This window comes from Lathamus discolor, chromosome 13 (genome assembly GCF_037157495.1).
Source record: "Lathamus discolor isolate bLatDis1 chromosome 13, bLatDis1.hap1, whole genome shotgun sequence".
Taxonomy (NCBI): Eukaryota; Metazoa; Chordata; class Aves; order Psittaciformes; family Psittacidae; genus Lathamus; species Lathamus discolor.
Window position 1 is genome coordinate 11,938,486 of NC_088896.1, and position 13,868 is coordinate 11,952,353.

At 63.0% G+C, this 13,868-nt stretch overlaps 1 protein-coding gene across 5 annotated transcripts; it reads left to right on the top strand.

Moving 5' to 3' along the window:
• Positions 1 to 58: 58 nt before the first annotated feature.
• Positions 59 to 13,417, top strand: CEP131 (centrosomal protein 131). Of its 5 annotated transcripts, none has more exons than XM_065693715.1 (26): positions 59 to 743; positions 1,346 to 1,431; positions 1,552 to 1,666; positions 2,039 to 2,157; positions 2,436 to 2,549; positions 2,659 to 2,814; positions 3,237 to 3,354; positions 4,112 to 4,228; positions 5,178 to 5,346; positions 5,472 to 5,572; positions 5,691 to 5,870; positions 6,195 to 6,428; positions 6,560 to 6,697; positions 7,060 to 7,185; positions 7,286 to 7,402; positions 8,626 to 8,655; positions 9,711 to 9,813; positions 10,039 to 10,240; positions 10,473 to 10,580; positions 10,736 to 10,853; positions 11,007 to 11,081; positions 11,168 to 11,310; positions 11,468 to 11,645; positions 11,731 to 11,927; positions 13,065 to 13,125; positions 13,202 to 13,417. In XM_065693715.1, exons 1-26 carry the CDS (start codon positions 282 to 284, stop codon positions 13,274 to 13,276), a joined length of 3,642 nt encoding a protein of 1,213 aa, XP_065549787.1. In that variant the 5' UTR covers positions 59 to 281; the 3' UTR covers positions 13,277 to 13,417. The 5 variants fall into 5 exon arrangements, with proteins under 5 accessions (XP_065549787.1, XP_065549788.1, XP_065549791.1 ...); XM_065693717.1 differs by having other exon boundaries at positions 65 to 743; positions 6,237 to 6,428; XM_065693716.1 differs by lacking the exon at positions 8,626 to 8,655.
• Positions 13,418 to 13,868: the final 451 nt, after the last annotated feature.

Genomic DNA, 13,868 nt, shown 5'->3' on the forward strand with positions numbered 1-13,868 from the left:
AGCGCTGTTTGCCGGGGGCGGTGCGGCCCCGGGCAGCGCTGCCGCAGGGGGTGCAGCGGGTGCAGCCGTGGCCGCGCTGCCTGCTGAGCCGGGGGGGCTCAGCTCTCCCTGCGGCTGCTTCCGGGCGGCTTCGTGGCAGAGGCGGGGAGCGTTGGGTGCGGGAAGGATGCCCCAGGGCGGTGCTGCCCCAGGCTCCGCGCAGGGCACGGGGGCAGCTGAACCCGGCTGTAGCAGGAGAGGGTGCTCCGGACTCACGGGGTCCTCCTGCAGCCGCGCTCTGCATGGGGGAGCCCGGGGTGGGCAGCGCGGCTTTTGTCTGTGCACTCATCCTGCTGGCCCGGGGACAGGCGGGTGCTGGCTCAGAGCAGTGCGAGCCCGTCAGGACCCCCCCAGGCCTGGGCTCGGGGCTCTCTGGCGAGTGGGAACGCGGAGGGAGGCGTTTGTCCCGTTTGGAAGCGGTCCCAGCGCCCGGTGCTGCAGCGGGGAGCGCGGGGCTGGGCGCTCGGCCCGCGCCTTCACTCCTGCGTCTGTGCTTTGCTTCCAGGGCTCCTTGTTCCTGCTGGAGCATGAAGAGCGCCCGCAGCAGCTGCTCCTCGCAGGGCGCTGGGGCTGCAGGTGTGGAGCTGAGCCTCACCGGCTTCCCCGCGCCCATGGCGCGGCGCCCCGGCAGCGCGTCCCCTGCCAAGCACATGGCGCGCTCCATCTCGGTCACTGCCGACGGCAAAGCCAAGAGGAACGCTCCGGTGAGGCCTTCATCCCCTCGCTGCTCGGGCAGCGCCTGCACAGGCCCCGCTGCCTCCGTGGATTCTGCTCTGCCTGCAGCTGGGCCGAGCCGGGGGTGGGAGGTGGCAGTGGGGGGGTCCTGGCGTCCCTTGGAAGCGTGTAGCACATCCGCGTGTTCATGGAGAGCTTCGGGAGGGGAGCGCTGGGCTGCTCCAGGGTGGAGCTGCAGCTCTGGGGGCTGCGGTGCTGGGCTCTCCCCAGCTCTGGTCACCCTCAGCAATAAGCTGCTCGTTAGGTCTCTTGTCAATGATTTAATGCATGCAAAAGAGCAAGTAGGGAAGCACCGGGCTTCACTCTTTTCCTTGCCTTGCTTTTCACCTCCCTGCACCGATTTCCTCCTGGGCATTCCCATGTTCCTGGCTCCTGTCCTGGTGGATGCTGCAGGCTCCCCACGAGGGAGCGAGGTGGCGTCGCTCTCTGCCTCCGGCTGAGGCTGGGGGTACCAGAGCATCGTGTCGGGGCTGTGCTAAGGGCAGCGCTACCCCAGCGCCCGTTTCAGGATGCCCGAGTCGCAGGGGAGCTGCCCAGGCCCTGCTGCTGAGCTCGGCCCTCTCCTCCGCAGGAAGATGCAGGGTCCCGGGCGATGAACAACCTCCGGAGGTCCAACAGCACCACGCAGGTGAACCAGCGGGTGAACAGCGCGCGCAGGTACCGGCGGGTGAGCCTGTGCAGGATGAGAGCCCTGTCCTGTCGCTGTGTGTCTGCGTGCGGCGCTCACTCCAGAGCACGTGTTCTCTCCTCTCTGCCTTGCCTGGGTTCGTGCTGAAGCTCCGAGCAGGCAGGGGACCTCCCGACCTTCCTCGAGGGCAGTTCTGGGGGCAGAAGGAAAGGGTCGAGCCCGAGCAAAACCGGCCCGGAGAAGAGCACCACGTGGAACATCTTGGTGAGGACGGCGGCTGCAGCAGCTCTGCTCACCTGGGAGCTGGTGGGGTTTGGTGGAGGAGGGGGAGGGTTTCCCTGGACCCAAGGGTAGCGAGGTCCGTCCGTGGTGGCCAGGCTGCTCCTTCCTCAGCCTGCACTCAAAGCCGGCACTGTTTGAATGGCCAAAGCGCTCGGCTGCTGCTCCAGTTGCTCTGCCCCAGGGCCTTTGTCCCATCACCTCCATGCTTCTGGCAGAGGGAGGCAAAGTCTGGAGGCTGCTGTGCTTGGAATGGAGGTTTCTTTTGTGGGGGGAAAGTGGGCTGTGAGGGAGGAGGTGTTTGAGGCCCTGGGGCTGGAGCTTTGCCTGCCCTTACCTCCTGCTGGCTCCATGCAGGATGATCAACCACGAGCGTTCCCAGGCCCCTCCGGAGCCCGCGGCATTGAGCCACCCGCGGGCATGAGGAGGAAAGAGGCCACCATGCTCCTGGCAGCCAACTTCACTGCAAACAACAGGTAAGAGAGGGACCCTCTGGGGCCAGGAGAGACGTGAGCCAAGGCCATGTGTGAAACAGCCTAAAGAGGCGGCTCTTAGGTCTGCTTGGGCTGTGTCTGTCCATGCATCAGGTAACAGCTACCAAGTAGTGAGCTCTAGGGAGCCGGCTCCTCACCCTGGGAGATGCTCCAGATGGTCATGGGTGGGTTGAGGGTTACAGTGGAGGGAGCATCCCCTGCTCGTGCATGATGTTCCTTTTGGATCCAGCAAGTCCTAATTCCTCTCCTCTCCACAATAGGAGCAACAAGGGCGCGATGGGCAACTGTGTCACCACCATGGTGCACAACAACTACTCCACCACTGAGAAGGGCCCTGCGCCCAAGAGCTCCAACCAGGCACCCAGCTCCCTCAAGTACGTGCAGTGGGGTCCTGGCTGGGAGGCCGTGCTGCCCCCCTGCTCATGTGCACATGTGCCGTGGGACGGGCAGGATGGTGCCAGGGCACTTTGTGTTCTGCCTTAGCAATGTTGTCAAAGCGACCTCCAACGAGGATGGCGAAAGCAGCTTCGTGAAGTCGCAGAAGAATTTCTCCAGCAACAACATCATGACCCGGAACAACAACAGCAGCAGCAGCAGCCTGCCCCGGAGGAAGGAGGTGACCGAGGAGGAGGCAGAGAGGTGAGGCAGAGCCGGCGCTGTCCTGCGAACAGGCAGGAGGACGGTGCCAGGCAGAGGGCGAGCCCCAGGGGAGCTGGAACTGGTTTGTTCGTGCCCTGTGGGGCTTCAGATTCAGGAAGGGTCCCTCTGAGAGCAGCCACAGGGGCTGCTTTACCCTCCCCATCCGCTGCTCTTTGAGCCTTGTCATCCAAGGCACAAATTCCTCCCTCCCCCAGGTCAGTCCATGTTGAGTCGGGACAGAAGTCCCGGTGCTGTGCGTGAGCAGCCGTGCTGTGCTGCAGCAGGATGGGGCTGTGCTGCAGCAGGATGGGGCTGTGCTGCAGCAGGATGGGGCTGTGCTGCAGCAGGATGGGGCTGTGCTGCAGCAGGATGGGGCTGTGCTGCAGCAGGATGGGGCTGTGCTGACCCTCCTCCTCCCCCAGGTTCATCGAGCAGGTGAACCTGGCCGCTGTCACCATCCAGCGCTGGTACCGGCGCCACTCGCAGCGGCACAGGGCGGCAGCCGCGGCGCTGGGGCGGTTGCTGGCTTCCCAAAGGCAGGTGAGTCCTGCGTGATCCGCACAGCATGGACCCTGCTGGCGCCCGTGTCCCCTCCCCTCACTGCTGGGGAGTCTGAGCCCCTCCATCAGAGACCTGAGCCATCCGGATGAGGGTTTGGCTTTGCGTGTAGCCAGCCCCTCGCAGACCAGAGAGCCAGGAGGGTCCTGTCCCTGCAGAGCTGTGCTGGTGCTTTAGGGCACAGCCCGCGTTCGGCTCCATGGGGAGCTCAGGCTGGGCTCAGCACCACACAGCCCCATTCCGCAGCTCCCTCAGCCACAAGCAGGCGGGTGCTTGGCACCAGCAGCACAAATGCGCTGAGCTCTCACTGCCTTGGACACGCTGGTGGCCGGAGGAGGGAAGCCCTGTCTGGGCTCATCCCAGTGATCCAGGAACGGGTTGGCTCCGTCGGGAGTGACGACTCATCCGCAGCTATTTGTGTTTCTTTGTGTTTAATTATTTATCCCGATACCGAAAAGTTCCGTAGCTCTGGCATGTGAGAGGCTATTTTTAGGCCTTGTCTCCTCCATAGTTGCAGACCCAGATGACTAATAATTGCATTTAGTATCTATAGAAAATAAGCTGCTCTAAAGCAAAGCTTTCCTGAGGGCTCTTCACCTGCAGGGAGGGGAGGGTTGTGGGGATGGGAAGCCTGGATGTGGGGTGACCTCGGGTGCATTGGGCCCTTCGCCCCTCCTCTGCTGAGGGTGGTGGGTGCTGAGAGCTCTCAGTAACGGTTTGTGGCCCTCCTCTCTGGAAGGAAAGGCAGCAGCACATGGAGGAAGGGAATATCCTGGATCTGCAGCAGAGGAAGGACGAGGAGCGCCGCAAGATCCGAGAGGAGAAGGCGCGCCTGGCCCGACGCGCTGCCATCCAGGTAGGGACGAGGCAAGGACCTCGTGGCTGCAGGGCACTGTTGGTGAGGCAGTGCGAGGGCCTCTGCCCTGCATCCCTGTGTGCTTAGCACAAAGCGGGGTGAGAGCCAGCCTTGGAAATGGAGCGCTCCCTATGGAGATGGAGGTGCTGTAGAGCAGCTCCTCGCTGCGCTCCTGCCAAGCCTTGGCAGCTCATTCGCAGCTTGCTGGTTTCCATCTAGCTTCTGGGGGAAAGGGTGACCCTGTGGAGCAGGGACACCGGGACTGCAGCCCCTTGGAGGGGCTGGCAAAGGGATGCTCCTCGGGAGCAGGGGCGCTCCGGGATGGGCTGAGGCTGCTCTGTGCTGTTGGCAGGGAGCCCCTCGCCATCTGCGCCCTGTTCTTGCAGCAGGGAAGGGCTGGTGCTGCTGGGGCGCAGAGGAGGGGCTGGCACGGCCCTTGGGCTGTTCCGTGTTGGCTCCTCTTAAGCTGAAGCTGTTTTAAACCCCAGTTTCTCTTTGCCCTAAATGGAATCGCGTTTCAGTGGGGCCCTGGGGAGCCACGGAGCAGCTGGAGGAGAGCGGAGCGCTCCAGCAGCCTTGCACACACGTGCTTGTGCCTGGAGGGGCTTCCCAAGGCTGGGCTGAGGCAGCCCCCGGGGCCCTGCGGCAGCGCTGGGCCGTGCAGTGCTCGGCCCTCGGGATCTGGAGGCTCTCATGGAGCAGGAGAGGTCCCTGTGCAGGGGCATGTGAGCAGCCCTTGTGCACATGTGGAGCTGGCAGGAGGCTGGGAGCCCTGAAGAGCGGAGCCGCTGTTCCTGTGCTCTCCCTTCCGCAGAGCTGTCCTTGTTAACCCTTCACAGCAAGCGGGCGGGTTGTTGCTTCTCGCTTGCTAGCACTTCGAGCAGTGCAGGTATGTGTCAAAGCACAGCCTGGGCTGGGCAGGACGCTGATGGCTCGTGTGTCCCTGCAGGAGCTGCACCAGAAAAGGGCCCAAAAGGCTTTGGATGCAAAGTGCTTGGCAGAAGAAGAGCTTGCTCTGGTGAAGGAGAGCAGAAGGGTACCAAAGAAGAAGGCAGCCAAGCCTGCTTCTGCAAGGAACGTCAGCCCCGCCAGCAGCGTCACCAAAGCCAACAATGCTGGTGAGTCGCTGCTGCAGGTCTCGGATGCTCTGGAGCCGTGTGTGATGTGAGGGGAGAGGAGGATGGAGGAGCAGCTCGAAGGGGCTGCGCGTTGCAAGTGCCTGAGAACACTCTGGTTCCTGCAGGGGCCAATTTCCATCCAGGAGCTGCAGAGCCAGAAGAAAGTGGCCCCGCAGACCTTGGCTCTGTGCCCTCGCAGCACCCAGGGGCAGAGGAGAAGCTGCAGGTGGGTCTGCCTTTGCCTTTGCTCCTGGATGAGCCTTTCTGCTGGGGCAGCTTTGGAGCCTCCATTGACTTCTAGAAAGATCCAGCAAACTCACTGCAAGGTGGTGTCCTGTCCCCAGGATGTGAGCTCCAGGGAGCTGGGTGGTGATGACCTGGAGACGGTGACTGCTGCCAGCAGGTCTCAGTCCAAAGTCACTCTCAATGAGCTGCTGGACACGCTCAGGCTGTTGGAGGAAGAGCCCGAGCTGCTGCCCCCACCGAAGCTCTTCAAGAAGGACAGATACGCCTGGATAGACGGGGTGAGCAGAGGGCTCATCCTGGTTACATCCACCCCTGGGCAGCAAGGGCTGCCTGGTGAGGGCAGGTTCCCCCATGGGCTGCCTCCTCCAGCACTGCTGTGTGGTGGAGGGGGAGAAACGCAGCGGGGTCACTGCCAGAGAAGGTGCTGGAGGGGTTTGAAGGGGCTGGAGGGGTTCAGTTTTGCGCAGGCAGGGCTTGGGCCTTCACAAGGAGAAGCAAAACCATGCGAGGGCTGTGGCGGGACTGGGGTTAGCGCAGAGGGTAGGGCTGGTTACTGGGGTGCAGTGGGAGGACGGGGAAGAACCAGCACCTCTTCTCCCAAGCCTTCCCCCAGGTGCTCATTCGGAGCTGTGTCTGCCCGGCAGGAGCCCAGCTCCAATTCCCTGACTGCGGATAACCTGGAGAAGTTTGGGAAGCTGAACCACTCCCCGGGGGTCCCCGAGGACGGGGCCCTGCTCTCGGAGGCCAAGCTCCAAAGCATCATCAGCTTCCTGGATGAGATGGAGAAGTCGGAGCAGGAGAGGCCCAGGTCGGCCGCCTCGGCCATGCAGCGGGAGGTGAGTGCTGGAGCAAGAGCCCATCTGTGTTGGATGGGGGTCAGGACCCTGGTGGGGGGGGATCTGCTGCCTCCTTGTCCTGGTGCCAGGTGGTGCCCACGCTGTTTTAATGCCTTTGTTCGCTCTGGCAGGGTCTCCTCTCGGAGGAGGATCTGGCTCACTTGGAGCAGGCGTCGGCTGTTGCCACAGAGGTCACCAGCTCCATCATGAGGCTGAAGCTGGAAGTGGAGGAGAAGAAGCGAGCCATCAGCCTGCTGCAGACCGCGCTGGTGCGTGGGCCACGCGTGCTCGCTTCCGGGGGGTGAGGGCTCGGAGCCCTCAGCACACGTTCCTTGGGGCAGTGGCTTCAAAGCACAAGGTCAGGGCTCTGAACAGGGCTTCCCGTGTGTGTCCCCAGCGAAGCAGTGCGGTGCTCCTGGGCTGAGCTCCCGGCTCCTCTGTCCCCTGGGGGTTTGGGGTTCCTGCTGACAGCAGGCAGGAGGTGCGAGTGCCAGGCTTTGATTTAGCTCTGTTCCTCCTCGTTCTGGCCCAGCAGTGCCTTCCAGGTTCAAGAGATACCTTCTGTGCACATGGGGTGGGTGTAACTTCTCCTCCTAATGTCTTGTGGCTCTTCCTTCCTTACATCCAAAAGGCTCAGCAGAGGGAACTGACTGTCCAGCACGTCAAACAGACCGAGAAGGAGCTTGGCCACCAGCTTAGGCTGCAGAGGGAACAGTATGAGGCAGCTATCCAGAGGCATCTGGCCTTCATCGACCAGGTAATCCTTCATCCCAACTCAGAGTTGCGCTTCTGGAGCCAGAAGCTGAGGTGGCTCTTACCCTGCCCCCCTGCTGATGCCTTCGCTTCCCCCTGCGCAGCTCATTGAAGATAAGAAGGTGCTGAGTGAGAAGTGCGAGGCCGTGGTAGCTGAGCTGAAACAAGTGGACCAGAAGTACAGCAAGAAGATCACCCAGATGCAGGAGCAGCACGAGCTGGTGAGGGGATGGGGAAGGTTTGGAGCAGGGAGAGGATTTGTGCCATGGCCGAAGTCGGTTGGTCTCGCTCAAATGGGGTCTGCCCCAGAGCTGTACGGTCTCTCTCACCTTGTTGGGGTCCCATTGTTCTGGGGAGCATTTCTCTGTGCACAGAAGGTCTGTGTCGGCCACAAAGATCTCCCTTGGCTCTCTAGGAAGCTGCTGTCTTCTGCCACCCAATGCCAGATGCATGGGACTAGGAGGCAGTGCTGGCTCCCAGGGGCTCTGCTTGGGAAGACCCTTCCCACCCATCCTGCTGTGGGCAGAGCTCTCTCCTGGCTGGGGGTTGCTCAGGGCCCCTCACTTTGGCAGAGGTGGAAGCAGGCGCTGGCACAAACCCGATTCCACAGAGGAATTTGTACCTCTGTCCGCATCGTCCTTAGCTGGGAACAGGGATGCTCTCGAAGCTAAACAGCGATAAGGGCACATGGGATGTACAAGCAGTAGTAACAGCGCTCTGCGGGTTTGCTGGGCTGTTTCCTGACCAGCTCCCACACTGGGGAGCATGCAGAGAGCTCCCGCAGACACAGCTCAGCTCGCCCTGTGCCCTGGCAGGGAGGCAGCACCTCTGGCTCCCAGCTCAGCCCTGGGCTCATCCTGGCTCTGCTGCCCTGCTCCCTGCTCCCTCTTGGCCTTGCAGCAGAGCTCGTGCCCGGGGCTCTGAAGTGTTTGCATTGGTCTGAGCCTGTTCAGAGATGCACTCGTGCAAACACAGCCAGGGCTCGCTTGGCCTTGCTGAGCCCAGGCCAGGGTTAGAGGCCAGCACAGTGTGCTGGGCGCCTGAAGGGGCCCCTTCCCAAGGCTGGTCGGGGCTGCTTTTGCTGCTGCAGCCTCTGTGGGGCCGAGGAGGTGCCTCATTCCCTCTCGCTCCCACTCGCAGCAGGGCAGCAGCACTGGGAGCAGCCCAGGACCCCTCTGTGCTCTGTGGCCCCTTGGTTGTCGCTGTTCCTGGCTCTGCCATGTGGCTCCCTGCCTCCTCTGCATGGCGGGGATGTTTGTTCCTGTAAGGCTTCCCGGTCACCAGAGCAGGCTCCTGACCGTGCATGGGCTCCCTGCCCCTCATCCGCCCTGCCCGTGGCTCTCATACACCTGGCTGCTCGGCTTTGCCTCTCTGCCATCTCCCCTCTCCCCCATGACTCTGCGATTCCCCTTCTCTCTCCATCCCCTCCTTTCTTTCTCCCCAGGTCTGGCGCACTTTGGGCCCCTTTTCCCAGGTAAATGTGGTCTTTGCTCTGGTTTTGTGCTTCTGCTCTCACCCCCTGGCCCGCTCCAGCTCAGCGGGCGCCTGCGGGCAGCAGGGCTGAGCTGGGAGCTCCACACTCGGCAGCAGGATCAGTCCATGCAGCAGCCCCATCTCCCCAGGCCCCGTGCTCAGCTGCTGCCTTCAGGCTCTCCCAGTCTTCCTGTGCTGATTTCCTGCCCTTTTTTCCCCTAATGGGCACCCCCCTGCTATTTCCTGCTCCTCTCTGCACAGTGGCCAGGCAACGAGCTCCTGGGTGTCCAGCTACCCAGTCCTCTGGAGCTGTGACGTGTCCCGTGCCCTGCATGCAGACATCACCTACCCATGCTGAAACGGAGCTGCCTCCGCCCAGGCTGGTGCTTCCCTTGGCGTTTCTCACTAGAAAGCCCAGCATAGAAATACATGGTTGAGTGCTTTGACTGGCTTTTGCTGATGGGAGTGTTGGGGAAAAGCTCTGTGGGCAGCAGGGCTTGGGTTTTCCTCCAGCTCTTCTGCTGGAGAGGAGAGCTGAGGAGGTAAATGCAGGCAGAGGAGGAAGTGACAGCCGGGGCTGTGCAGCCTTTGGGTCATGCAGGAGCTTGGTCTGTGGTGGTACCGTGGTGTTGGGGGTCCCTGTCTGTCTGTTCTGCTCTCAGAGGGTCTTCCATGCCAGGCAGAGGGAAGGCTGAAGGAGAAAGCATCTTCACACATGACCCTGTATCTGCTCACAGCCAGGCTGCCCTGCACACAGGGCCCGTCCGCAGCCCCAGGTTCTCCTCTCCGTAGGTGCTCTCATGCCTTGGCCAGCCTCTGCTTTCCCAGGGGTGTTGCTCTTTTTCCCCCACGCTCAAGGTCTGTGGCAGCAGCAGCCCCATCCCATGACAGGAAAAGGCACGGGGAGGGCTTACGGCTGCTTCTCTGGACTGGGAGAACGTGCCTGGGTCTTCCGTGCGGCTCGGGCTGCCTGCTCCTGCCTGCAACCTCCTCCTCGCTCACCGGGCTCTCCTCCCCCAGCTTGTCACTGATGTTTTCTCCTTTGCTTCCAAACAGGAGATTAAGAAGCTGAAGGAGCTGATGAGCGCAACCGAGAAGATCAGGCGGGAGAAGTGGATTGACGAGAAAACCAAAAAGATCAAAGAAATCACTGTGAAAGGTACGAGCGCGTTCCCTCGGCGGCTGGAGCTGGGCTGCTGCAGGAGTCACATCCGTGCTGGTCCCTGCCTGCAGAGGGCAAGGGAACCCGTGCGTGCTCATCCTCGTCTTTCGCCAGCCCCTCTTTGCTGAGTTGATGTTCGCAGCCTGCTCCCCAGCTGGCCAAGGGCCCCGGTGTTGGGGTCCGGACAGCCCTGAGCAGTAACGGTGCTTCCTGCTGCCGCAGGGCTGGAGCCGGAGATCCAGAAGCTCATCGCCAAGCACAAGCAGGACATCAGGAAGCTGAAGATGCTGCACGAGGCCGAGCTGCTGCAGTCGGACCAGCGGGCGGCCCAGCGCTACGGCCGGCAGGCAGAGGAGCTGCGGGGCCTGCTGGAGCGGGAGAAGGAGGAGGAGAGCCTGCGGGAGCGGGAGCGGGCCCGGCAGAGGTGAGGCCCTGCAGCATCGGGTGGTTCCAGCACCCGTGTTCCTGCTGCTTGTAGCGGTTCGTACCCAAGGGGAGCAGCCCCTTTCTCCCCACCAGCCCGAGGTGGGAGCCAGGGGCATCCTCCAGCACCAGAGCAGCTCCTGCTCGGCTGTGGAAGGGATGGGATGGGGCAAGGTGGGGAGTGAATGAATGCCCAAAGCCAGGCCCACCCCCGAGGCTGCTCTGCCCCTCAGGTGTGAGCAGCAGCTGGAGCAGGAGGAGCAGGCCCTGCAGCAGCAGCGGCGCCGGCTCTATGCAGAGGTGGCTGAGGAGAAGGAGCGGCTCAGCCAGCAAGCGGCCAGGTGAGAGCGATGGAGAGAGCTGGGTTTATCCTGGTGGGACGAGGGCTGGGCTTGAGGAGGGCCATGGGGAGCAGCCTGAGGAGGGGGCTGTGAGGCTGGGCTGCTGCAGGCACCGGGAGCTGCAGACGTTGGGAGCTGTGTCTGTGTGTGGGCAGGCAGAGAGCAGAGGTGGAGGAGCTGCGGCAGCAGCTGGAGGCCAGCAGCTCGGCCCTCACCAGGGCGCTGAAGGAGGAGTATGCCAAGGAGAAGGAGGAGCAGGAGCGGCGGCACCAGGTCTGGTTTTGCCCTCACCTCTGTTCCTGGGTGTGAGCAGTCCAACCCCCAGCACATGGCTGTGCCGAGCCGTGCTGGCACCACTGAGCCCCCCATCCACACCGCGAGGGTGCTGGGGCTGCTCCAGGCTGAGCTGCTGTTGTCTCTCCATAGGCCGAAGTGAAGGAGCTGAAGGACCGGCTGGAGGTCGAGAAGCAGGCCTGGGAGGCGAGCTACGTGAAGAAGGAGGTAACGGCAAGGGCTGCCCTTCTCCAGCAGTGCCACCCTTGGGCTCTGAGAGGGATAGAGGCAGCGTTTGCCGTCCGTGTTCCCAGGAAGCCTGGCTGCTCTCCCGGGAGCGGGAGCTGCGGGAGGAGGTGAAAAAGGAGAGGGACAAAGAGATCGAGCTGGTGATCCGGCGCCTGGAGGCCGACACGTCCTTGGCCAAGGAGGAGTGCGAGAGGGCGGCAGAGAACCGGTGAGAGGGAGAAGGGAGCCTGCATGCCCCAACTCCTTGGGGGTGATCCCTCCCCTGTCCCCACAGCATCTCTCCAGTGAGCTCTGGGTGTGAGCTGTGAAGGTGGCTGGGGTGCTCCTGGCAGCACCGGGCTGAGCCTGCCTTTTCCTGCCATTAGGATCAAGAGGATCCGAGACAAGTACGAGGTGGAGCTCCAGGAGCTGGAGAGATCCGAACGGAAGCTGCAGGAGCGCTGCAATGAGCTGAAGGGGCGGCTGGCAGAGCTGGAGGGGGACAGCATCCGGCTGCAGGGGCTGCTGAAGCACAAGGAGCAGGAGGTGGAGGAGATCCGCAAGGTGAGTGTGGAGCAGAGCCTGGCCTGGCTCTGTCCCCCTGCACTGCCCTCTCGGTGCCTCCATGTCCCCTCTGTCCCTGCTGCAGATGAGGGACGAGCTGGCCCAGGAGCGGGGCAGCCTGGCCGAGGTGATCCGGCAGGAATTCACCGACAGGCTCGCGGGGATGGAGGAGGAGAACAAGCGGCTCAAGGCGGAGATGGCGGAGATGAGAACGCGGCAGCGCCTGGAGCTGGACAGGCTGGAGCAGGAGAAGGACAAAGAGCTGGAGGAGGTTCACAGGAGGTGAGGCTGCCCAGGCTGGGCTCCTGCCTGGGGCTGCGGGTGCGGAGCTGGCCCGAGGTGTGCTCCTGCAGCGCTGCATCCTCAGGCCTGGCTTCCAGGGCAGGATGGGCAGCAGGGTCTCACCCGAGCTGCCTGCTCAGCCACCCCGAATCCTCTGCTCCTTGGGACTTGCTCTGGGTCAGCCTTGTCCCCGGGGCTGCTCCCTTGCGTGCCTGAGGACACAGGAGCTGGAGCAGCGCGAGGGCTCCTGCGGGAGAGGCCAGTGGTGCGCAGCTCAGGGGTGGTTCTTTAGCAGGGGCCCCGCAAGCAGCCAGGCTCATGGTCAGCTCCTGCAGGGTTCTGCTGTGGGTACCACAGAGGTTCAGGGGTGCTGAGGCACCCCCAAAGTGCACTGGGGCTCCGGGCTGTTGGCTGTGGGAGCAGGGTTCCATCCTGTGCTCAGTGTGGAGATGGTGCTGGGAGCCGGGCTCTGTGTCAGGCACTGACATAAGGCTTCCTCTTCCCTTGTGTCTGCCTGCGGAGGAGGAATTTTGCAAGTGAAAGGAGAATGGGAATGGGAAGTGCAATGTCTCCTGCGGGAGCTGTGGCTGCGTGGTGCAGAGCCCTCCCTCCTGCGCTGTCTGTGCAGAGCTGCTCTAGCAGGGAGGCTCTTGTAGAGCACATGGAGCTCGCTGGCTTTCCTGGATCCTGCTGAGGGCTTCCCACTCCCCGAGAGCCAGGCTCATACCTTGAGTGTGAGGTAACAGGGATCCCCTTTCTGCTTCCATCCCTTGTGTGCAGCCTGGCAAAGGTTGGAACAAAGCCTGGTGCTCTGGGAGCTGTGGGGAAGAGTCCACCCATGAGGCAGCAACCGTGGCCTTGAGAAATGGGAAGAAACTTAAAATCCCCTCCCTGCGGTGCTGTTAATTCACTCTTGTGAGGCTGATGTCCCCTTCTTCCTATAGCTGACTCCATCCAAACTACATAGCGCTCACCAAGGGGATTAGGATGCTTCTAGTGCATAGTAGCCCTTTGGCTTGCTGCAGCACCTGGAGGAGAGGGGCTGTGCTCCGCAGTGCTGGAATCGCCCTTCTGGGGCACGGGGCCAGTCCCTGCTTGGTGCTGGGCTCCTCAGCCCCTCTGTGTGCCTCTGCTCAGGGTGAAGACAGCGGTGCTGAGGAAGGAGGAGAGCGTGAGCACCCTTCGGCGGCAGTATGAGGTGAGTGCGGGGCCGGTGCTGCGCTGGTGCTGCGGCTCTGCCCTGGCTGCTCTGAGCTCTCCGTGCTCTCTTGCAGGCGGCCGTGCAGCGAGCCACGCGCCTGGAAGCCCTCCTGGAGCAGCAGCGCAAGCAGCTCCTGACCCCCAACTGAGTGCTTGGGTGCGTGGGGCCCGGCCCTCCCTCTGCCACAGCCGCGTGCCGGTGCTGGTGCCGTGGGCCCTGCCGGGGCGCTCGGCAGCCTCCATGCGCTCCGTGGTTGTGTTCTCAAGACAAAGCTGTGCTGGTTTCTACAGCTGTTGGTTGGGTTTTGTCCCTTGGGAATGGGGGAAGCCTCTGCCCCGCTGGCATCCACCACTGCTGTTTCTTTGTCCCTCCCCGTGTGTAGCGGTGCCAGGGCATGAGCTGCCCTTCCTCATGGCGCGACCCTCCCTACCTCTGCTCCTGCAGCCTGAGCCCTTCCCCATGGCAGGAGCCTCCTCTCCTCGGGTTTTTGAGGCTGGGATCCTCAGTTCCTGCAGTCACCCAGCACCCTTCACCAGCCGGGCCGGGGCAGGATGTGGTCCCGCAGCCCCTGGTACCTGCACATCTCTCATCGGCTGTGACAGCGAGGGGAAGCACCAGGGCCGGGCCGGCGGCATCTGTTTCCTCTCGGCAGGGAGCGTGCGACTGCTCCTCCGCAGCCCTTTCCCGGGAGGAGGCTGGGGCTCGGCGCGGGGGGGAGCGGATCTTTGCTCATCCCAGTC

Bases quoted from the DNA above. Each gene is read 5' to 3' on its own strand.
- CEP131 (XM_065693715.1), top strand. From the start codon at position 282: ATGGGGGAGCCCGGGGTGGGCAGCGCGGCTTTTGTCTGTGCACTCATC. The intron at 7,186-7,285 runs GTAATCCTTCAT...CCCCCTGCGCAG, and splicing joins ATCTGGCCTTCATCGACCAG to CTCATTGAAGATAAGAAGGT. The intron at 10,241-10,472 runs GTGAGGCCCTGC...TCTGCCCCTCAG, and splicing joins CGGGAGCGGGCCCGGCAGAG to GTGTGAGCAGCAGCTGGAGC.